The sequence below is a fragment of the Delphinus delphis genome, chromosome 4 (genome assembly GCF_949987515.2).
Source record: "Delphinus delphis chromosome 4, mDelDel1.2, whole genome shotgun sequence".
Classification (NCBI taxonomy): Eukaryota; Metazoa; Chordata; class Mammalia; order Artiodactyla; family Delphinidae; genus Delphinus; species Delphinus delphis.
Window position 1 is genome coordinate 109,738,893 of NC_082686.1, and position 24,395 is coordinate 109,763,287.

At 33.7% G+C, this 24,395-nt stretch overlaps 1 protein-coding gene across 1 annotated transcript in view; it reads left to right on the forward strand.

Moving 5' to 3' along the window:
* The window catches only part of DNAJC13 (DnaJ heat shock protein family (Hsp40) member C13), a 122,752-nt gene that overhangs the window by 28,792 nt on the left and 69,565 nt on the right, over positions 1 to 24,395 (forward strand). The window contains exons 3-20 of the mRNA XM_060011266.1: positions 1,673 to 1,748; positions 2,550 to 2,699; positions 3,439 to 3,480; positions 6,159 to 6,359; positions 8,657 to 8,863; positions 8,955 to 9,050; positions 9,421 to 9,512; positions 10,838 to 11,004; positions 11,113 to 11,192; positions 11,275 to 11,444; positions 11,897 to 11,996; positions 14,115 to 14,222; positions 14,931 to 15,086; positions 15,831 to 15,887; positions 17,941 to 18,062; positions 20,370 to 20,445; positions 20,752 to 20,847; positions 21,615 to 21,758. Coding sequence (XP_059867249.1) covers positions 1,673 to 1,748; positions 2,550 to 2,699; positions 3,439 to 3,480; positions 6,159 to 6,359; positions 8,657 to 8,863; positions 8,955 to 9,050; positions 9,421 to 9,512; positions 10,838 to 11,004; positions 11,113 to 11,192; positions 11,275 to 11,444; positions 11,897 to 11,996; positions 14,115 to 14,222; positions 14,931 to 15,086; positions 15,831 to 15,887; positions 17,941 to 18,062; positions 20,370 to 20,445; positions 20,752 to 20,847; positions 21,615 to 21,758 — 2,140 coding nt within the window. The remainder of the gene's footprint in view (positions 1 to 1,672; positions 1,749 to 2,549; positions 2,700 to 3,438; positions 3,481 to 6,158; positions 6,360 to 8,656; positions 8,864 to 8,954; positions 9,051 to 9,420; positions 9,513 to 10,837; positions 11,005 to 11,112; positions 11,193 to 11,274; positions 11,445 to 11,896; positions 11,997 to 14,114; positions 14,223 to 14,930; positions 15,087 to 15,830; positions 15,888 to 17,940; positions 18,063 to 20,369; positions 20,446 to 20,751; positions 20,848 to 21,614; positions 21,759 to 24,395) is intronic.

Here is a 24,395-nt window from a genome sequence, read left to right on the forward strand (position 1 = left end):
CCAAAATGGGAATTTCATCATTTTTATTATATAATATTATGATTAGAAGAAATAATAGGGAAATTAAAATGTGAAAGAGAGCTCTTTTGATCTTAATGGGAATACTCCTAGTGTGTGACCCTTGAGTCAGCTAGTGGCTGCTGGATTAAGGTGCCTTTTTACTGTATTAGTAGTTTAAAGCAGAAAAGCACAGTCTTTTCCATACATATAAAAAAGGCATCTGGGGGGCTTCCCTGGTGGCGCAGTGGTTGAGAGTCTGCCTGCCGATGCAGGGGATGCGGGTTCGTGCCCCGGTCTGGGAGGATCCCGCGTGCCGCGGAGCGGCTGGGCCCGTGAGCCATGGCCACTGGGCCTGCGCGTCTGGAGCCTGTGCTCCGTGACGGGAGAGGCCACAACAGTGAGAGGCTCGCGTACGGCAAAAAAAAAAAAAAAAAAAGGCATCTGATTGTGTTTAACATACATTTTTGATCATTTAAAAATCTCTTATTAAAATACAAATAGATATTTCAATAAATATTATCAATTAATACATTCTTTTGATATTCAACTGTTTTCCTAAAATGACTGTCTTTGGTCATGGTGTATTACTATTTGAATATGCCATTTGATTCATATTGATAGTATTTATTTAAAAATAGATTGGTGTTTTTTTTTTTTTTTGTATTGACTTACTAGATTTTAGTATCACTGAAAGAATTGAGAAGCTGTCCTTAGTCTGTTTCTTGGAACAATTTAAGAAGCATAGGATTTACCTGTTCCTTTAAGATTTCATCTCCTTGTTTGAGCCTTGGTACTTTTTTAGGGTGTAATTGTTTGCAGCTTTCTTAAATTCTTCTATATAGGGGTTGATTTATTCGTAATTTTCAAATTTATCAGCATAGACTTACATCATTTTTTTTCTTCTGTGTCTATGGTTATAAATTCTTTCATTCCTAATTTTGTTTTTGTATTTTCTTAGACCTATTTTATTTCCAAAGAGCTAATTCTTCAGTTTTAAATAATTTTTTCTAATTCAGTTTCCACTTTTATCATTATGAATTGCTCTCTCTTCTAAAGGATTACTGATACCCAGATGGTTTTTCTCCTTCATATATGTTGCTTTAAGTGAAGGAAGTGAAGTGAGAAGTGAAAATTGCTTGTCTGTGATGTAGCCTTCCTACTTCTATAAAATTGCAGCACTTAAATGTAATAGGTAGTTGCTTAAATAGAAATTATTTAGATTCCAGAATAGTAGTGTGACAGACCAGTTGTAGGCCATAGCTTTTCCTTCATTTGCATCATGTTCTTGTCGAAAGGATATTTTGAAACAATTAGTAGTGTACAGTGTCTTTTTTTTTTTTAATAAAATTTTCCCATTTAGAATCTTTTGGCATCCTCTGGCAGTGATTTGCTAACTTAATGTATACTAACAGCACAAGATTGCTTGCATAGGTTTTACTTTTCTACTTAAGGATCTTACTGTTTCACAGTAAAATGAGTGATGGGTGGGTCTTAATACCAGTAGCATTTCAGAACATTAAAAATGTGAGAATGTAAAACGAAGATATATTTAGTCACGTTAATCAGTTAACACATTTCTATTTATTTATTGAAATGTTCCTTTTGTGTTATATGTATTTTGTTATAAAATGTTTCTTTTATTTAAGACTAAACTTAAGTACTTCCTTTGTAGGTATAAGCGTGTCTTTTCAGTTGGAACCCATGCGATTACTACATATAATCCCAATACCCTAGAAGTAACAAATCAGGTAATTATGTTAGAAGCTATTAGGTGTTTGAACTCCATTTGAATTTTAAAAGCCAGGTTAAAACCTGACCCATGACTCCCTGTCTGAAATCAGTACTTTAGGGTAGAAGTGTCAAATCTGAAAAAGATTAATATGCTTATATAATGCTAAGTGCTCAGGACCAAGCATAAATAAAGGGGGCATGTGTGTGCTTATTTCTAGGCTCTAAGGGGTATAACATTTTAATACGTTACTATTGATTACAGCAGTCTTTTTAATGTAAAATTCGTAAATTCTTTATAATTTTAAAGGTAGCCTTGTTACTGTAATACAGGCATACATAAGTCACAAGTGCAGTGGTTGGAAAATACTTGTAATGAAAGTAAGGTTACTATTTATAAAGGCAAGACTAATGTGAATATGGGTAAGTAAACATAAATATATTCTAGTTTATTTTAATTCTAAATTAGGTATGTTTTACAGATTCTTCTTTTTGTTGCTGTTTTTGACACATTTGTAGGTAACCATAAAATGCTATTCCCCAGTTCTTTTCACATCTATGTATTTTAATTGTTTTGGATTAATGTCATCAATCATTGAATTTGGAAAACGGATAGGACTTCTTTATTGTCTCTGATGACTGAAAACTTTTAAAAGTTTGTTTTATAGAATTATTGTAAGACAAAACCGTTTCTAGACCTCAGTACTGTTTTGTAAAATTTTCTCATTTAATCAGTGATTGTGAAATTAAAGTAGTAAAAATAAGTGTTGCATTTCCCCATAGTATAGCACAAGTTGAAAGAATTCCTTTCTTTTTGTTAGTGGCCTTATGGAGACATTTGCAGCATCAGCCCTGTTGGAAAAGGACAAGGAACAGAGTTCAACCTCACATTTCGTAAAGGCAGTGGAAAAAAGTCAGAAACATTAAAATTTTCTACAGAGCACAGAACAGAACTTCTTACAGAAGCATTGGTAAGAACCATTTCATGTTAATAAACTAAATTTCTCTCTTCTTTTTCTTAATGAAACAGTTACATTAAACTACAAATATTAATGTTCTGAGTCCCTGTTCCCACTATGCTTATTTTTTTCTTATTGACCCTTAACTCGACACTGTGAAACTTTCACTTTTTTCTTACTGATAGGCTGGTTAATCCTTTATATTTGATAGTTTTTAAATACATTATACAGAACAAAGCAGTTTTACGTTTAATTAATCTATCCTGTTTTTCAGTAAAATTTCACACTTTATTGAATATCCTTAAACTATAACTTTAATAACATTTTTTGTAATAGATTTATTTATTTATTTTGGCTGCATTGGGTCTTTGTTGCTGCACACAGGCTTTTTCTAGTTGCGGCGAGTGGGGGCTACTCTTTGCTGCAGTGCAGTGGCTTCTCTTGTTGCGGAACACGGGCTTTAGGCGCATGGGCTTCAGTAGTTGTGGCGCGTGGGCTCAGTAGTTGTGGCATACGGGCTTAGTTGCTCTGCGGCATGTGGGATCATCCTGGACCAGGGCTCGAACCTGTGTCCCCTGCATTGGCAGGCACATTCTTAACCACTGTGCCACCCGGGATGTCCCTAATAACATTTTTTAATATCAGGGTTACCAAGTTAGGATTTTAACTTTGGATAGAAAGTACTGAATTGAAATATGAGTCTTTCTTACCAATCTGTGGTTATAAACTATGCTTATATCTTCTCTTTCAGAGATTTAGAACTGATTTTTCAGAAGGAAAAATCACAGGAAGGGCAAGTATTTAACATTTATTAATATCTATCTTTAGTATTTCAAATGTTGTGCTTTAGAAATCATTCCATGAACTGTGTGTTCCCTTTATGGCAAAGTTAAAGGGGAAAAAAATGAAACAACTTTAATGTCTCCTGATATCATGTGATAGAGAGATGAGTGTAATTTAACAGGAAACTCAAATATGAATAATTAGACTTATGACTGTTACTGCTGATAGTTGGGAAAAAATCTTCAGCTAGAACTCAGCATTAAAAACAATGCTTCATTCACGAAGTCTTTATTCAGTATTCTGAAACAGCAAGAGAAGCTTCACGCTGCTGATAATACTTGTTAGACCATGCAATAGTTGTTTGGTGTAGGAGATTCCTATTTCAGAAGTATTAAAGTTTTAAGAATGTTTATGTATTGAAACTGTCTTATTACATGTTCTTGCACTGGATCTGGCCAATAATGAAGCTTTGCAGGGTGCACTGACAGCTTTCAGGAAGCTCATTAGAATTTAACTTTTCCAGGCCTTCTCTAGTCACGTTACAGCAGCATTTAAACTAAATCAGAGTCTTCTGGGGACGGTAAATGGGTGTTGATACTTTTTTCACTCCCTTGAAATAGGGGGGATGTAGAGTAATGTGTAAACTCATAGCACTGTCCAGAACGCTAGCCTCTGGCAGAAGGCAGGATCTGAACTCTCATATGCTGGCAGCACTGTTCCCCTGTTTTTTTTAAAAGCCCTCACGCATCCTGTATATAGATGTTCTATTCCTGTTTTAGTGTCCCAAAAGCCTCACTGATCTCAACTCAAGCAATTGACTGGTTGCCCAGGAGCCATTTAAAATAGCTTAATGGTGTTTGGTGAGCTGCTTGTTTCTTATACATGATGAGGCACAATCAGATTTATATAAATCATAATTTGGTATGCTTATTTTAGTTATTTTATGTTAGTGGGTGAGTTTTCTGTATATCTTGTCTGTTTGGAAAACAACTGCTTCCAGAAGCATACTTAGAGATTTTGTTTATAAGCTTCCTTTTATATCCGTTAACTTCAGCAACTTAATACTTTTCAAAATTTTGTGGTGAAAACAGTATCCCTAGAAGATTGCCTGAAGGACAGCAATTTTACATAAGTTGAATTTGGCCTCAGGCCTCTCATTGCCCCTGGATATACTCTAAATCAAGGTCTCTCAAGACTGTCTTGGCCTCCACAGTCCTGAAGGACAGTGATTTGTTTCCCTTGGCAAATCTCTTTACTTGACAGTTGATTATCAGCTGGAGGAATGGAGAGTATCCTGTGCGAGTGGGCTGTGGGGCATGTAAACCAGCATAGTTGGGAAAAGCACCACTTTTTGTGGCCTCCCTTCTACCCCCACTTCTGCTGGAAAGGTGTGGCACTGCTCCATCCTTTAGTTCAAAATCAAGGCTCTAGATATATTCTTGGGTTAATGCAGGCCTTTTTGTCTTTCAGCAGAATTCCTTTTATGAAACCATAATGTGCATGATGCCATAGATCAGTAATGCTGAGGGGATTGATGTGGTATGATCCTGTGAACTTCATTGCTGGGTTTAATGTTGGAGTATTAGTGGAGGTGTTTATTATCTAATGCCTTACTGTCTTTTCTGAACACCTGCAAGAGAATTTTTCTCTTATTTTAGTATTAGAAATAGTTGTACTCTTGAGCAGCAACCAGTTTATTTTTACCTTAAGAATCATGTAACTGACCATGTGTTCCTCTTCATATTGATGGGTAGAAAACTTTGTGGTCTTTTTGGGTAGACAAGGGAATGTTCACTACACATCTGACATTTTGTTATCCTTATTTTCTCTTTACCTCATTTTGCCTTTATTTTAAATTATTCTATACACATCATTTTAGTTAGCAGCCTCAATTAAACATTTTTTTCTTTTTAAGAGTAAAACTGGGTAGTAAATGGATGTTGACCATTGTAATTATTTCTGATACTAGGTACTTTAATTTACAAAGGAATGTTCTCTAAATGGAATTTTACTTGCTAATGAGATCAAACTTCTAAAGATGTTTCCAATGGTGTGATTAGAAAAGCCTACGGTGTTTAAATTGAATACTGTAACAGCCCTGAAATGTGACTTAGCTCTTTTCTATATCTAACTTGGTTAAAAGAAGCATAGGGACCTCAGCTCAGTGCTCTGTGATGACCTAGATGGGTGGGATGGGGTCGGGGCGGGGGGAGATCCAAGAGGGAGGGGATATATGTATAAATATAGCTGATTCACGTCGTTGTACAGCAGAAACTAACACAACATTGTAAAGCAACTATAATCTAATTTTTAGAAATCCATTAACAAAAGTTGAAATCTTTTCTCCAATAGAACTCTTGAAGAATAACATTTCTATTTAGGATTTCCCTAAAAAAATTTTTTTATAGATTTGCATAAAGGTGACTTAAAATTGTTTCACAAAATATTGTAACCCAAACCTTTGTTAATTGTAAAAGGACATACTGTCTTCAGTTAGCATGAGCATTCTTAATTGAATAAACATAAACCTCCAAATGTCTAAAATAAAAATGATTTTAACAATTTGGATAGTATCTCTACATATTTATAGTTTTTGGTTGTTTCAGTAGTGACTGATAAGTTAAATGTAACTGTGTTTTATGGTAAACTTAAATATGAATCTAAAAGTATTATTATCTTTCTCTCTAGAGATATAACTGCTATAAGCATCACTGGAGTGATATAAGAAAACCTGTCATTTTGGAAGTAACACCAGGAGGCTTTGACCAAATTAATCCTGCGACCAACAGAGTCCTCTGTTCCTATGACTATAGAAATATTGAAGGCTTTGTAGATCTCTCTGATTATCAAGGAGGGTTTTGTATACTTTATGGCGGATTTAGTAGATTGGTAAGTAGTGTTTTTAAAAAGCCATTTTAAAAGGGACATGACCGTTTGAAGGACAGCAGAGTTAATTTTGAAATTTCCTGAGTCCTCAGGGAGGAAGTATGATATGTATTATGAGTGCAGGCTTTGGTATCAACGAGACCTGAGCTTGAATCCCAATTTGCAGCTCTATAAAATGAGGAGAGTAATAGGTATGTTAATAGGTTTTTGTGTTTTGGATCGAATCAGATAATCTATGTAAAATGCTTAGCACAGTGTGTGGCTTAATAGTCAATAAATGGTAGTTACAGTTTTATTTTCATTATTATTAATGTCTTACCTGAAAGTTTCTAAGCTTTCTTTGAAAAGGTATTTTAAAATCTTTTTTTTAATAGTCTTCTTTCCTTCGCCCAGCTATTTGTAATCTGAATATTCATTGAAACTTCAAATTTGGAATTTATTGCATGTTTTTGTCTTGAAATTCTGAATTATATGTAAATTTTGGGATACGGCAGAATGCCCTGTATGTTGGCAGTAGAAGCTGAGCTGTAGAAGATGACCATCTTTTTTTATAAGAAACGTCCTGCCTTAATTAAACCCCACATCTCAAAGATGAGCATTAAGAGGGTCCACATGGAGAGGCTCAGCTGAACTTACTCTCAAGAATCCTTTCTCTTGAGAATTTTAATTCCCATAGCTACCTTAATGTCCTGGGAACACTACTCCAAGATTTAGTGTTCTGTAGATAAATTATCCATCCCTGGGTAACAGAGCCAGGGCAAGTCTTCTGGATATACAAGAGGCTAGAGGGTAGCAAAAGGGAAGTAAAAAGAATGGTGGGGCTTCCCTGATGGCGCAGTGGTTGAGAGTCCGCCTGCCGATGCAGGGGACACAGGTTCGTGCCCTGGTCCAGGAAGATCCCACATGCCGCGGAGCGACTGCGCCCGTGAGCCATGGCCACTGAGCCTGCGCGTCCGGAGCCTGTGCTCCGCAACCGGAGAGGCCACAACAGTGAGAGGCCCGCGTACCGCAAAAAAAAAAAAAAAAAAAAAATGGTGGATGGGGTGAACAATCTGACTTACAAAATATGTTAACTCTTCAGAGTTACAGGCCTTTACTCATCCTAGATTTCACTGCTTACCCAGATGATGGGTACCATCCTAGTGTCCCTCATCTAGGAATGTATATGTAGACATTTTGTTACCTCTGAGTCTAGACCCAAAAGGTGAAGGCCCAAAGAGAAAATTAGTTCCTTCTCCCACACTAAAGCAGCCTAAAGCCTGCTGTCATAGTGCTGTCCAAAGGTCTTTCTCTTCCCTGGGTGGTGGAAATTTATAATGATTAACACCTTGGTGGAAAACATACCTAATTACAGGAATATGGCCTCACAGACCTTAACAGAATCACAGTAATTCACCAAGCCTTACAATGCATAAGGTAAACATTAAGGATAAGAATTGCCAACATTTTTTATTGCTTGATGGCATCAAGCACTTTTAAATTTTAATCATCCACTTTCTAAGCATACTGTCTGCCTTTTAAAAGACACTAGCTAAAATGAGACATTCACTACAAATATGAGACCATGACAGATCCATTCAGCAAACCTTCATCTGGTACCTGCTGCATCCATAGTGACTAGATATGCTGCTGGGAATAAAATGAGGTTTTAAAACATGATCTGATCCAGTGTTTCTCAGCAGGGTAGTTAGTGGCATTCTGGGCAGGACAGGTCTTTCTTGTGTGGGATTCTCCTGCCCTGCCCTTCACGGGATATTAAGCATTTCTGGCCTCCAGGTACCAAATGCAAGTAGCAATATATCCTTAACCTTTGTAATACACTCTGGAGGTTGGTTTGTAATATTCATAGGCCAATGACTTGTAAACATTTAAACACTCTTTAAGGTAATCTTACAAGAAAGTCCACTATATAAAAACAGACGAAGTCAGAGCTACCTTAGTTGAAACTGGGAATCCTGTCCACATAGTACCCACGCCCTGACTGGACTTAGCTGGGGTTCCTGGGGCCTCTTCTGGAAGCCCCAGAGCGCTGTTTTCCACGCGGTGATGAGAACCAGACTCTGAGAAGTTAGGAGATAATTTCTATTCAGTGATTATTTTGCCAGGCTCTCTATCTCAGACTTTGTGATTTTAATTTAATAATAGTATTTCAGCCACAACACACTGCTTATTTACTTCTGATAAGATTTACCTTTTTTTGCTAGAAGTGCCCCTTCAGTCACTTTCCTATGAGCTGATTTCACTAAGGTCACATTTTAGTTATTTCAACGCTGACTTTTTAAATTTCAAAATTTGTGCAGCATTTATTTGCATCAGAACAAAGAGAAGAAATTATCAAAAGTGCAATAGATCATGCTGGCAACTATATAGGTATTTCATTGCGGATCAGAAAAGAACCTTTAGAATTTGAGCAATATTTGAATCTTCGCTTTGGGAAATACAGCACTGATGAATCCATCACATCTTTAGCAGAGTTTGTAGTCCAAAAAATATCACCTAGACATTCGGTAAGCCCATATGTTAAAAGTAAAAATTTGTTCATCTGATTTTGACATTTTTCTTCAATAATTTTTTAATATGTATCAATTTTGTTTGAAGGAACCTATAAAAAGAATTCTAGCACTTACAGAAACATGTTTAGTGGAACGTGATCCAGCAACCTATAATATTGCAACATTGAAGCCCTTAGGAGAAGTAAGTTTCAGCAATATTAGCTTAAATGAGATTTCTCCTTATTGATAAATTAGAATAATTTTCTTTCTATTTTAATGTTTTTTAATACCTGAAGAATAGGAAACAGGAAGAATCTGTATTCTTCATTGTATTTACTGATCTTAGAACAATGAATATTGCAAAATTTATTTTCCAAGTATACAATGAAAACTTTTTATTTGATATTGTGTGAAAATTTGAATGAGACTTTTAAGTGGCTCTTAAAGTCTGATATTATAAACAAGTTACATCTTTAAATATTGACTTCTGTCAGCTAAATGGTGTGTAGTTTTTCTAATGAAATACTGTAAAACTAAATGTCTTCGTGGAACTTGTGTTTTATTTTCCTTAGGTATTTGCATTGGTTTGTGACTCAGAAAACCCACAACTTTTTACCATTGAATTTATAAAAGGCCAAATACGGAAATACTCTTCAACAGAAAGGTATTTTTTAAAATTCATCTAGCTTTTAAGATCCTCGTATGTGCAAGGGAAAGTGCTTCATTAAAGTGCTTCATTACATAAGTTACATTAAAATTATGTAACTTAGGAAAAGACAACTCTATTTTGTTGCATATGTAAAATGTCCTTCATTTAGTTTTCAAGTTTCTAAAGAGTATAAAAATGGTGACTTGATTTTAAATGAAAGGATGAAAAATAAAGTGTATTTCTGAAACTTACACTTTTAAAGTATTTAAAAAATAGCACCTTTCACTTTCATTCTTAAATTGGGTAGTGGCAGCAAGTTACTTTAATATAAATATACTCAATGAAACTAACACAGCATTGTAAATCAGCTATAATTGTGTGCAGGTTTTGTGTGGATGTAAGTTTTAAACTCCTTTAGGTGAATACAAAGGAATGTAATCACTGGATCATAGGGTAAGAGGATGTTGAGTTTTGTAAGAACTGCCAAACTATCTTCCAAAAGTGGCTGTACCATTGTGCATTCCAACCATTTTGCATTCCAACCAGCAGTGAATGAGAGTTCCTGTTGTTCCACATCCTCATCAGCATTTGGTGGTGTCAGTGTTCCAGATTTTGGCCATTCTAATACTGGTGTTGTGGTATCTTGTTTTAATTAGCATTTTCCTGATGTCATATGATGTAGAGCACCTTTTCATGTGTTTATTTGCTGTCTGTATATCTTCTTTGGTGAGGTCTCTGTTAAGGACTTTGGATCATTTTTTAATTGGATTGTTTTTCTTGTTGTTGAATTTTAAGAGTTCTTTGTATATTTTGGGTAATAATCCTTTATCAGATATGTCTTTTGTAAATATTTTCTCCCAAACGTGGCTTGTCTTTTCATTCTCTTGATGAAGTTTCTTGAAAAAGTAAAACTGTAGAGACAGAAGGAGATGAATGGTTGCCTTGGGGTGATGGAAGTGTACAAAAACTGGTTTGTGATAATGATTGCACAACTGTACAAATTTACTAAAAATTACCAGACTGTACGATTTAATTGAATGAATTTTGTGATTTGTAAGTTATACCTCAGCAAAACAGTTAAAAATCTTAAAATTAAAAAACAAGAAGAAAACGTTAACACTCCATGCCTTTAGTAACTCATACATGGTATGTAACAGCAAAGTGAAGAGCTAGTATTGGAATGTCAGGTTCTCTCCTAATGCCGCTGTTCTTTTTAGCTTCCCTTGTACCCAGAGTGCCCCCCTGAGCAGGTAGCCTGCTAAAGGGCCTATGCTCCCTTCTAAATCAAAATTTTCCTAAATTATCAATCCTAAAACCTTTTTATTTTTAACCTTGCTTAGAGATTCCTTATTAGCAAGTTTGCTGGATGGAGTAAGAGCCTCTGGTAACAGAGATGTTTGTGTAAAAATGACATCAACTCATAAAGGTCAACGATGGGGGTTACTCAGCATGCCCGTTGATGAAGAAGTAGAGAGCCTTCATCTCAGATTCTTGGCTACACCTCCAAGTAAGTATTGATTTAAATGTAATTTCATTTGCATCCATCTACTTAACAATAATTTAAGAAATATAATGCAGATCTCTAAATCTTTTTGAACATTTCATCTCCTTACAGATGGCAACTTTGCAGATGCTGTATTCAGGTTCAACGCTAATATTTCATATAGTGGAGTTCTCCATGCTGTAACGCAGGATGTAAGATAAATTGTATCATAATATGTTCATTGTCATTAACTTTTGGTATGGAAACTTCTTTGAACTATTCTTCCTTACCTAGGGTCTCTTCTCAGAAAACAAAGAAAAACTGATCAATAATGCCATAACGGCATTATTGTCCCAAGAGGGGGATGTTGTTGCTTCCAATGCAGAACTTGAGAGTCAGTTCCAGGCTGTGAGGAGGCTTGTGGCTTCCAAAGCTGGTTTTCTAGCCTTTACTCAGCTTCCAAAGTAAGTTGCCTTAATTTTTTTCTTCAGAGAATTTGAACAACTCAAAATAGCAAATAATCAACAGTTTACCTCTTTATATCTGAGTAAAACCTGATACCTTTTAATATGGTGATATAGTAGTTTCTATTCATGAGAAATAAAAAAGGAAGGTGAATGGAAATGATATTTCTGACTTATTTATCCATTCACCCGTGATATTACTGACTCTGTTTTAGTGAATTTGAATGGGAAATTTTATGCCTTTTAGTTTTAATTAACCTTAAAAAAAACTCTTCCCCTTGAAAGAAAAAAATTATTGTGATAACTGATATGTTCCACAGATGGGATTCAGAATATGTAATTGCTATAGTAATGCAATAGAAACTTAAGATGATTTATGTTATATTTTAATAATAAAATAATAGAATAATGCTCAGGCATTGCTACTATATGCTGTTGTTTTGTTCTACAAGGTTTCGGGAGCGTCTAGGAGTGAAGGTAGTAAAAGCACTCAAGAGGAGCAACAATGGAGTAATCCACGCAGCCGTTGATATGCTCTGTGCCCTCATGTGTGTAAGTACTAGTGTTTTTCTTAAGTAAACTGATTTTGTTTAAGTTGACTGATGGTTTAAACTTCCACAAATCCAGATTTTCATTGTACCAATTAAATTCAGTGTTTCTATATTTCCTAACTTGCTCTCATAGCAATCTACTTATTCAAATAAACATTTGTTTAGCATAAACTAGGCACCATGCTATGTACTAGAAATACAAAGATGTTAAGGCAAAGTTACTTCCTTGAAATTGCTAACAGTTTAGTAAGGTAGGCATACGTATACAATATAAAGTAGTAGCAGCCATGGGATCTGTAAAAAGCAGCACTTAATTTTGGTTTTGTGATGAGGAGAAGATAAAAGATTCTAAGCCAGTCTTTCTGGAAGACATTACCTTGATCTGAATTTTGAAAGGCAGGCAGGTATTTTCTAGCTGTGAGAAGACTTTCCTAGGAAGAAGGAATAGCATGTGCAAAAGCATATTTGGGAAGCAGCAAATAATTGAATATGACTGGATCATAACATATGTATGGGGGCACATGGGATTAGGAGTTATAGCTAGAGATGTATGCAGAGACAGCCATAAAAAGCCTTTTGTATCAGACAGAGAAGCAAGATTTGTATGCTTTAGTAAGGAACAACTGAAGGATTTTTCAACAGGAGTGATAACATACCATGTTTGAATTTTAGAAAGCTCATGGATGGTATGTGGAGTGTAGATTAGAGGTCAAGTTAAGAGGCGGGTAGAGCAAATTATCATGTGAGACATGAGATGCTGAGGTAGGATGGGCTAAAGAAGGCACATTTGAAAGCTGTTTGAGAGGTAAAAATCTAACTTGATGACAGCTTGTTGGGGGGGAAAAGCAGCTGTTCAATATAACTTTCAAGTTTCTAATTTATCTCAATTTTGTGTAGAGTATATGAGACTTTATTCCTTATATTAAGTGTTTTTAGGCAGACTTAGTGGTATACAGTAAACATAAGTAATCACTTGTTTAAAACCTTATTTATTCCCCAAAGTGGATTTTATTATTTTTACTACAAATAATTCCATTAAAGAATTAGTGAGGGACTTCTTTGGTGATCCAGTGGTTAAGACTTCGTGCTCCCAATTCAGGGGGTCTGGGGTTGATCCCTGGTCAGGGAACTAGATCCCACATGCCGCAACTAAGAGTTCGCATGCCGCAACCAAAGATCCTGCATGCCGCAATGAAGACCCTGCATACAGCAACGAAGATCCCGCATGCTGCAACTAAGACCCCGCATGCTGCAACTAAGATCCCGCATGCTGTAACTAAGACCCGATGCAGCCAAATTAATTAATTAATTAATATTAAAATAATAATAATAAAAAGAATTAGTGGAATAACTAGAACATAAAATAACAGTAGTGTGAAGTAAACACATTGAGACCTCATTAAAAATTAGGTGTTTGCTGTGTATTTTACATGAATTATCTCATTTGAACTTCATAATAGTCCAGTGAGGTAAGTACTGTTATTCCCACTTTGTAGCTGAGGAAAATGAAACTAAGAGAGTTAAAATAATTTAACTGTATCTAAGCTTGGTTATAGTCAGTAGCAGAATTAGGATTTGATCTTTACTCTTAACTATCATGCTGGAATCCTTTTTATGCTCTTAGTTTATTCCAGCAGTCAAAAGACAATCATCTTGAGACAGGAAGTATTTACTGCTAATTTTAGTACTTACTTTTTTTTTTTACCTTTTTTTTTTTTTCACAAACCCTTGTGTCGAGGGCTGACTTTCAATAGATCGCAGCGAGGGAGCTGCTCAGTACTTACTTTTAAATGCTAAGTTTTATCATTTCAAATTTATATTACAAACTTGGGGGAGGAAGAATGGATGTCATTTGCTTTTTAAGAAGGAGATCTGTGACTTTTTCTCTCAAAATTACCTTGTGCAGTACTATCTACAGTTACTTGTTAGGCAGATCATCCACGAAGTCTCATCAGACCCAGGAGAAATTATCACTTCTGCCCTCTTATCACGAGATTCCTTTCTGCCTTAAATTTTAAAGCTATGGTTTTTAGTTCTTTCAGTGTTCAATGAGTACTCTTTATAAATGACTTTTGTGTGATGCCACTGCTTATGAATTATCACTGTTTTTAATCAATAGCCCATGCATGATGACTATGACTTAAGACAAGAACAGCTAAACAAAGCTTCTCTTCTCTCTTCAAAGAAGTTTCTGGAAAACTTACTAGAGAAATTTAATTCCCATGTGGTAAGTTATAATTAAATTTGTCTTAATGAGAGATACCATACATATTGAAAGGTATTGTGTAAGTACAGCATGGACAGTTTTTTGTTTTGTTTTTAAATTGTGGCCCTCAACTTTTGGTCAGTATTGGTTTAGCTTGGACATTAATAATAAAATAATCTGTTTTAGGACTATATCCATTTATCTGGAAAGGATAAGTTGCAAAGCCTTTAAATTTTTACAGTTATATCACAGATTTTTGCTTTTTTTCTCTCTCTTTAAAAATGTCATTATGAAATAAGTTGCTTAAAAAAAAACTGAGCCAAATCTTTGTTCCTCAGTCATTAGTAACAGTTTTGGAGATAGGCAGTAATATAACATCTAGAAGGAATATGAACAATTGCCAGAGTTTTGCAAGTGTTGTCCAAGATTGCTTATTATACAAATACACATTAACCTTAGTTATATATGTTTGAGGAGTCTTGGTTCTCTAGAAATTTGACAGAATTTTAATTATTTTCCCTTTGAGATATGGTAAGCACTGTGGATTTGATACATTAGTAAAACAAGTACTGCTTCCAGTAGTACTCAAGTTAAGAGTACTTTGAAACTCATGTAGGGAAATTAAATGTTTACTTCTAACATATAGAATAACAGAAAGAAACCCATTACTGCTATGTTTTAAGTGAAGCTCTCTGTACTAAGCCAAGGCAATATGTTACTTTGTTTCAGGATCATGGGACTGGTGCCCTAGTTATTAGTTCACTCTTGGACTTCCTTACTTTTGCCCTCTGTGCTCCATATAGTGAGACAACAGAAGGGCAGCAGTTTGATATGCTCTTGGAGATGGTAGCATCCAACGGAAGAACACTTTTTAAACTCTTTCAGGTGAGAGCTTATACTTTTATCAGATCACAACTAATCTAAGAGAACCACTTTTTGGGTCAGTTTGTTTTTAAAATAGTACATGTATGCTTCTGTGGTAATATAAATAAATATAGCCTAAGTACATTATCATTTTAGGACATTTAATTCCATGAATTTCATTGTGTTTCACATAGAGCTCTGTTGATAGCCTTTGACCACTATTTGACACTGTTGCCCATCTTTTCCATCTTAGAAGTAGTGAAAAACTCATTTTTTTTCTGTGGTAGACCCAAAGTTCCCTTTTGTAGTTTTTTGTAGTTCCCTACAAAATTTCCAAATAATAAGATGAGCTTTGGCAGGGCTGTTCGTAAGCAATTGAAAATATTTATTTCATATAATACCATAATATTTATTATGTACATGTGTGAATATGATATTTATATTTTATGTTTATATTATAAATGTTGATTTCTGTTATTTTAATACCATAGTTATTTGATATCATTCCAGTAAGTGGAATATATATTCAAATAAGTGCCAGCTGTTTTCTACTACTATAAACTCTTTAAGTATGTGTGAAGCTATATTGTAAGAATACCTAACATTTTTAAACCAAACTGTGAACTGACTTTGAGATGTAGCCTTTACTAATTTTATGGCTTTTATACCTTGCATAAAATTGTGTATCCCTCTTAAGAGCAACAGCTAAATATGTTGGGATAAGATTCTTTTATTCTATGATACTTTTCTCTCCCTATTTTGAAGCATCCTTCCATGGCAATTATAAAGGGAGCTGGATTGGTTATGAAGGCAATAATAGAGGTGAGAGAACAATTTTGAAATGTTAAACTTACTTGAATGTTGATTGGCTATTTTAACTTGGGCTGACAAAATTACCTTTCAGTCTTTTATGGAAAATATGCAGTTTTTCTGGGTAAGAAAAGTAATTTTAAATCCTTAGATTAGTTTTAAACTAGTTGCAGAAACAGTCCTCAATAATAAACTAAGAATTTAAAGTTCTTAAGTGGATTTAGAGCAAATGAATCTTTCTGGTCCTCCATTATTTGTTTGGTTTACTTTAAAAGAAAAGTTAGCATTTTTTCTCTCTTCCTCTTTTTTTGGGGATGGTGGTGGTGATGGTATTGAAACTTTAGGTACTGAGTTTATATGGAAATCTGTTAATGGAGTTAGTTTGTAGCCAAGTAGTATCAAATAAGTATGGTAACAAAAAGTTCCTCATGTTAACCTGCATATGTAATTAAGCTCTAGAGATCAGGACATACTATTGGTGGACATGAGCTATTGCTTCTCCAGGATAGTTGCTTTAACCTTATATGTTTTCTGGAAGATGAGATGGGGCTATGAATGTGAACTTACATACTGGATATTTACAATATCAATCTAATGGCTTTTGAATTCTTGTATTCTTCTATTGTCTTAGTAATAATTTGGTTAAAATGTAAGAGTGTTTGCTCCTTTTATCAAAAAATTCTGCCATTATTGCTCATAAATATAACAAGTAGCTAAATAATAAGCACAGAATTAGTATACTCATAAGCAGCTATTAAAAAAATTATATATAGACATTAGATTGATTGGAACATCAAGGTTTATTTGCATTTTTAGTGTATACATGCAGCTAAAGACTAATTTTCCCCCTCCAGCTAATGGGTTCTATGCTCAATATTAGCTTCCAAAGTAAGTACCACATCTCTCACTTACAGAGCTTGAAGTAACCAAGGACAGTTAGGACTGTGAGACCATACAAAAGTATCTTCCTGACCTTGATCCACTAATATATTGCCATTCATTCAGAAATATTTAATGAGTGGCAGGTATAACCAAAAAACCAACTTTGACTTCAGTGCAAGCCACATGTATCAGATTCGTAGCCAGTGACTACAGCCAGTGTCTGTGTAAGGCAGGCTTTATTTATTTACACTGAAATCCTGGCAGGTATCTTAAATTATTGTTTTCTGATTGCGAAAGCAGTATATGATCTTTTAAGAAACATTGGGTTGTTCAGAAAAAAACAAGAAAGAAATAAATCACCTGTATTTTTACCATCCAGAGACAACTGCTATTAGTATTTTGGTAAATTTCCTCTTAGACCATGTTCAAAATTATATATGTACATATACATACTATGTATATTTTATATACATACTACATGTTCATTTATGTCAAAGTGATATATGTACGTATTCATACTGTGTATATTTGTATACTTACTGCATATTCAGTTATTCTATTTACTTGTACTTTTTTTCAATAACGTGAGCATTTTTACTTTTTGACAGGTTGTCTTAAATATCACACTGCTTGCTTAATTCATAATTCTATGATTACCTTTGATTAATAGTTCTATCTGTCCTACCCTTTTGTCAAAGTGGGTCTAAATAAGCAGAGTGACATCAGAATAGAAAGAACTACCTCAACATCACATCATTCTTTAAAAAAGATAAAGAATTGTATTCACCATGAAAATGAATATATCTTTAATAACAAAAGCAAGCCAGGTTTGCAGATGTCTTTGGTAGGAATTGCTGATTTCTGTGAGTCACCTCTCCCCTTCATTGGCTGATATTATATATACTAAGGGAATGAACCTAATTTTAATATTAAGCAAAGTATAATTCATAAGATAAATTTATCTGGGAACATTTAAACCTCATTCCAAAGGCAAATAATATTTTTAAAGTGACTTATACTACTGTTAGCTTATGTTATTTTTGGATAATTGAAGTGGCATTTTTAATTTTTATTATATTGTATACTGAATAATTTTATCTAGAGATGTAAAATTAGTTTTACAAAATCAGGATAGCTTGCTTTAGATTGTTGCTTTAGGGATCATCTTGCCCTTTTTCCAAAGGAAGGTGACAAAGAAATTGCTACAAAAATGCAGGAGCTTGCCCTAAGTGAAGGTGCCTTACCTCGACATTTGCATACTGCGATGTTCACAATAAGCTCAGATCAAAGGATGCTTACAAATAGGTAGGTTAAATTTAATTTGCTATAAGTTAACTTGCTGTTTAGAGAAGGGGTTCAGATATTATGTAAAACAAACAGAATAAGTCTTTGAATTACACAAATGTTTCATTTTCTTTTGATTCACCTAGTTCTTTTCCTTTCCTTATGGAAGGATTTTACCTAAATGATCATTGTCCCTATCCCTGCATAACTTGGGAGGAAAAAAATAAAACTGCTTTTTTTCCCCCCACTCTGCTCATCAGGCTCTATACCCATAGTCATGGGACTGGAACATGGAAAAGAGTGCCTAGTAGCTTATGGAACTAGAGCCACATGTCCCCAGGGTTTTTCTCCTTTTATTTCTTCCTGACCATCTTGCATGTAGATGACCCACCTAGACAATTTTCAGATAATTTTGGTCAGTTAGGTACTCTAAGAATAAAGAAAACTTTAATATCTAACCAGCCTAATCTAAGCCTATCCTAAATCTCCTGTAGTTAAACAGTTTTCCCTTTGGCAAGTCTTTTTTTTTAAATGATAATCCTTCAAATATGAGGAAACACATAAATCTTTACTCCAGGCTATATGAATTCCAGTCCTTTTAATTTTCTTTATAATTTCTGACATGTGATCCTTTCCTATATCCTTAGCATACCATATTATTACTCATGACTCATATTAGTTAAAAAAATATATATAATAAATGTTTTAATCATGTTCTTTTTGACCTTTTGAAATAACAAATTGCTGACTTAGGGCTTACTTTGTTATGGAAATATAAATTGCATTTTTTTATCACCTGTGTTCGGTTATTGGATGTTGTAGTATGCTGCCCTGCCAATAGTTTTCTGCTGTTTATACTATTATAAGAAGCTATCTGCATCCCTTACTTGTAAATGTTAGTCACAAAAGTAGTCTTCTGTGTTGCTTGTGAGGATAAAAAATATAAAAGGAAGGTTATTTCCTTGGCCTACTGCCTTATTAGCAATGCTAAGCACCATCTTTCGTTACACTAGAAACTATTTGATGTCTAATTCTATTAAACCCCTTCATGTTAGCCCTTTGCTTCTTGTGTTCCTTTTTATTATAATCAATTGCGTTCCCTATTGTGATCAATCACAATATTGGAAAGCTGTCAAATTATAGAAATACAACTTTTCATTTGCATTGCTTTATCTTTTACAAATTGCTGCTATAAAATGTTATCTCTTATCCCTAATTAAAACCTTTTTAGGAATCATTGGTATGATACCTACCAAATGCCAGTGAAGGAAATTACAAGTGTCATTACTTCAATATGTTAGCTTCCAAATAGGCATAAGAGTGAACAGTTTTAGTAGTTTTGTGTGTGTGTGTGTGTGTGTGTGTGTTTGTGTGTCAGAACAAAGCACAATTTGGGTTTTCCTATTGAACTTTTTTCTTCTGGGAATATAACATATAAATACGTAAGCCTGTAGATGGTTATTTGGTTATTCCCCTCACAGATTTCATGCTCATTCTTATTGCAAATGGCAGTTGAATCCTTATCAAAGCACAGAATGGTCTGTGGTGAATAAAATATATACCCTGTTTGTGAGGAGCTTCCAGTCTGTGTAGCAGATATCATCGTGGGGATTAAGATTAATAAATGGCTAAATTACAGCTTCAACGTGAATCTTAGATTTTCACTTTGAACCGAAATGTGCTTTTAGCTCAAAAGTGCTTTAAGTCTTTGTTCAGACTCCAAAACTGAAAATATTTTCTCTCTCTGACCTTGTCAAAAAGTATATATTAGAACATAGTTGACTTTTGCTCATGTTCAGAATTCCAAAGAATTCCAGAATGCTCTGGTCACTATAGCAGGATTTGTTATACAAACTTAATTATATTATCAAGTCTAATTGTTTCCCTATCTTTAAAAGTGGTAAGAACCTACTTCTTCATGTTCAGGTCCATTGAAAATTAGTGAGTTCATCAAGGAAGCATTTTAGTTTGGAGAAAATACTAAAACGTTAGTAGTATTTGAATTAACTATCTCATACATCTCTCCAAATTAAAATATTAATTTTTAGTATTTAACATCAGAATGATTTTTAAAACTTTTTATTGGAGTATAGTTGATTTACAGTGTTGTGTTAGATTCAGGTGAACAGCAAAGTGAATCAGTTATACATATATCCACTCTTTTTTAGATTCTTTTCCCATATAGGTTATTACAGAGTGATAGAATGTTTTTTTGTTCTTTTTTTTTGTTTTACTGTAGTCTTATTTCTTATATTTTGTTCTTAAAAATTCCTTTTTGTTCTACCTGAGATAAAGAAGCAAACCTTTCTCAACGTCTGCTTTTTTCAGACAGCTGAGTAGACATTTAGTGGGACTCTGGACAGCTGATAATGTAACTGCAACAAACTTGTTGAAACGCATTTTGGTAAGTCAGTTGAATAACTGGAGAAATGTATATATTCTTGCCCAATAAAATTTCATTGATAAGTTGTCTATACTGTTAAGGGTTTTTTTAGATTATCTGTTTGTTTTTAATCTAAAAGATATTTATCAAAGGAGTTGTCATATAATAAATGCTATGCTTAATAGCTAAATCATAGTATTAATTTATTTGGGTTTTGAAGGCTAGGTTTTTTTTGTGTGTGTGTGCAGTTGTTTTGAAAATGGACTTTATATCTTGTTTTTTTTTTTTTTATTTTTTTTTTATCTTGTTTTTGATTGTTGTTTTTAGCCACCAGGCTTGCTAGCTTACTTGGACAGCTCAGATCCAGTTCCTGAGAAGGATGCTGATCGGATGCATGTTAGAGATAATGTGAAAATAGCAATGGTAAATATGCTTGTCCTGAGTATCTTTTCGGGATGAAAGAGTACTTTTTTCTGAAACACATGTTAAATAGTAGTATTCTTTTAAAATTATTATTATTAACAGCTTTATTGAGGTAAAATTTACATCCCCCAAATTTTAACCTGTTTTTAGTGTCCAATTCTATAATCATTACATTTATGCAGTTATCACCACAATCTAATTTTATGAATAATAATAATCTTGTATTTTTTTTCTCTAACTCAGCATATTGGTACATTCACGAATGGATTTTTTTTTTAATTTTAAATGTATAAGGTGATATTTTGCACATAATATGTAATTGATAAATGTTGGTGAAGGTGATAATGTTGGTGATAAACGTTACTGAAAAAAATAATTTATGTAGGGCTTTTTTTCTTTACAGAGCTATCTTAATTATTAATGTTGGGCTATCTTTGAGAAAATTACTTAACATCTTTCAAGATATGCTATTATAATAATGTCTTATATGTGTTCTTTTCCTGTCTTCACCCCACTTCTGTCTGCACCCATCTCCCACTTATATCTTGCCATCCCTCTAAAAGGATTCATCTTGAAAACTAGGTAGAAAAGTTTAAGATTTCTTGGACAAAATGTATAATTTGTTGTAGAAATTTTCACCTTGTTCTTTCACTATTTTTTTTCAGTATTCATTTAATCATGTAAAATAGTGCAACTTGGCTTTAATTAGATTTTTAAAATAAATTTGAAATTATAGGACTGTAATGGAATTCAACGTTATTTTATAGGATCAGTATGGAAAATTTAATAAAGTTCCAGAGTGGCAAAGACTAGCTGGTAAAGCTGCTAAAGAAGTTGAAAAATTTGCCAAAGAAAAAGTGGATCTTGTGTTAATGCATTGGAGGGATAGAATGGGCATTGCACAAAAAGAGGTAAAAATAAAGTCTTCTTCCGAATTTCTAGCACTTCCATATATCCTAGATTACTTCAATTGTTGCTGTTCACAAAAATGGTACAGATACTTTTGACCGAACACCTGAAGAAATGTCACTTAATTCTGATAATATTTTTATATAAATTTTTCTTAATTCATAGTTTTATGAGTCAGTGGTTAGGATTTTAGTTAGTTAATATAAAATTCCACTCTTTCTTACATAAGTTTCTTCCCATAACTTCCAGTTTCCAGACTTTTAAATTCATATGTATCTTTTTCCTTCCTTCTCTGAACTTTGTTTTGTAGCTAGACAAATAAAGTTGCCCTTCTTGTTTAGCTTTTTTATTGAGAGCTAGCTAGACAAGTATTTTGAAAATAAGATTCACATTGTTAAATTTACTATATGTACTTAAATTTCAGTATTATTGCTCCTCAAATCAAAATCAGATCTGAAACAGTTTTAGTCTCATTTTTCAGCATGTGGTATGTGCTGCAGAACCTAATTCCAGTAATATTCATCCTTCTATCTAGGATGGAATGTGCAGTGGTTAAGAATGATTTAAGGTTTCATGTAAAAGTTGACTTGATCTCAGTTTTTGTTGACCACACTTATATTCTTTCCCTTTAACCATCTCTTTATTTATGGTGGCTATTTTCTTATTCAAGGAAAGTAATATAAGTAACTTTCTGAAACAAACATGTTTCTTTTGAATTTCCAGAATATCTAAACATAAGGCATCAGGTGCAACAGAACAGAAATATTATTGTCTTGTGTATCTATCTGAAATTGATACCAAAATTGAGTTCTTTAGAAGTTGAGCATAATGAATTAATGCTAATTGGTATGAGTGACATATGCACTATAAAGAATCATTAAACAGGCTTTCAGAGGTCTAGGATAGTAAAGAGAATACTGAACTTTGAATTGGTTAACCTACATCTGAGCCTGGTTCTGTCACTTACTACTAACCCATATGGCAAGTTATGGGTTTTCAGAATTTCACTTTCCTCTTTCATAAAATCAGAATTAACAGTACCTCCCTTCTCTGTCCTTTGGGGTTGCTTTGATGTACAAGGAAGTCAATAATAAAAGCACCTATAATAAAAGACAGTGCATGTCTTGTCATGATAATATTGCTGTAGCATTTGAAAATTGAAAGTCTGTAGATATGAAATGAATGATTTTCACAGTTGTTAAAAATTACAAGCTTTTGGCTTCAGGAAGTTAAACCCATTTCTGAAATAACAGTTGTTTCAAGCTGTTGGGTATAATTATACTGAAAATAAGTTTTTGGCATCAGATTTCATATATAACATTTATCCAGCATACACTTGAACACAAAGCTATTTTAGCTAGAAATGTGGATAGCATCTGTTATTTAAAGATAAAAAATTCAGAGGGAAAACAATGTATTTTTAATATCAATAATGTTTTATTGGTCTGTTGGTTTCATTTACATGAGGTGTTATCTAAAGTGCTGAGCAATTATTTCTGCCAGGATACTGTTTTCAACATTAATTTCTTTATGAAACAGTGAATAATCTTTGTGACTATTTTATTCGTAGAAATATTAACACCAAAATATCTAATTAATGAACCTGTGCTTTAGCTAAAGTCTGAAAATTAACCATTGTCTAGATTAACTGTTAGTCTTAAAATGAACTGCATTTCTTATATAATCAGAATGTTTAGGGAGTCAGTTCCATTTGTAGCTAATGTTCTTTGTTGGATTAATAATAACCTTTGGCTAATGTATAAAATTGCTTTTTTTAATTTATGTTATTTTCAGTTTTGGATTTGTTTAGCCAGTTAGAGCTTTTAACCTAAGTCTCTAAATCAGTCAGCTTAGTTTATGGAGAGCTGGTTGTCCTTTTTCTGTATAGTGTTTACATTTTCATAACTCTAGACTCCCAGCTTTTTGTCTTGAAGGCAGAGGAAATTGAAGAAAGTAGTACTTGATTAGAGGTTTTAAGGAAGGGTTTGTCATTAAAACTAAAAATATGAACTATTTATATACTTTGTTCAAGTCACCTAACATTAGTTTTCATGATAGTGTACAGAATTAAAATTTGTAGGGAATATTTCCTTAATTAATCAATGTTTTACATTTCAAACAGCATTTACTTTTTAAAATTTACTTTACCTTTTTTCTTTCTGTGATATCTAGTCTGTTTTCTTGCTTTATTTTATATGATTTGCCACTTCCTTAATGAAGTTACAGACTTTCATGTTTTAATCTATAACTACTTTCTACTTTTCGCTTCTGTCACATTGAGGATTAGAATTTTCATGACTGAAATATCTACACGTTTTACTCGGAGCAAAGATTCTTAACCTCCAGTCCATATATAGACTTCCAAGAAATCTTTGAAATCTTCCCCTCCATTGTAAACCTTATGTATGTGTCTTTCTCTGGAATAGGACCATAGCTTTCTTTGAATTCTCAAATGGGTTTATGACTGCCTAAAATTTGAGTCATAGAATTCAGAGAAGCAGGTGGGCCTTTTTCTGTCTTAAAGATGATTTATACTGGTGACATCCTTGTGGAATTTGTATAATAGAGATAGCATAGCAGATGTAGGCTCACTCTCTTATTTTTATTTCATTTAAATTTTTTTTTCCTTTTTTACAATT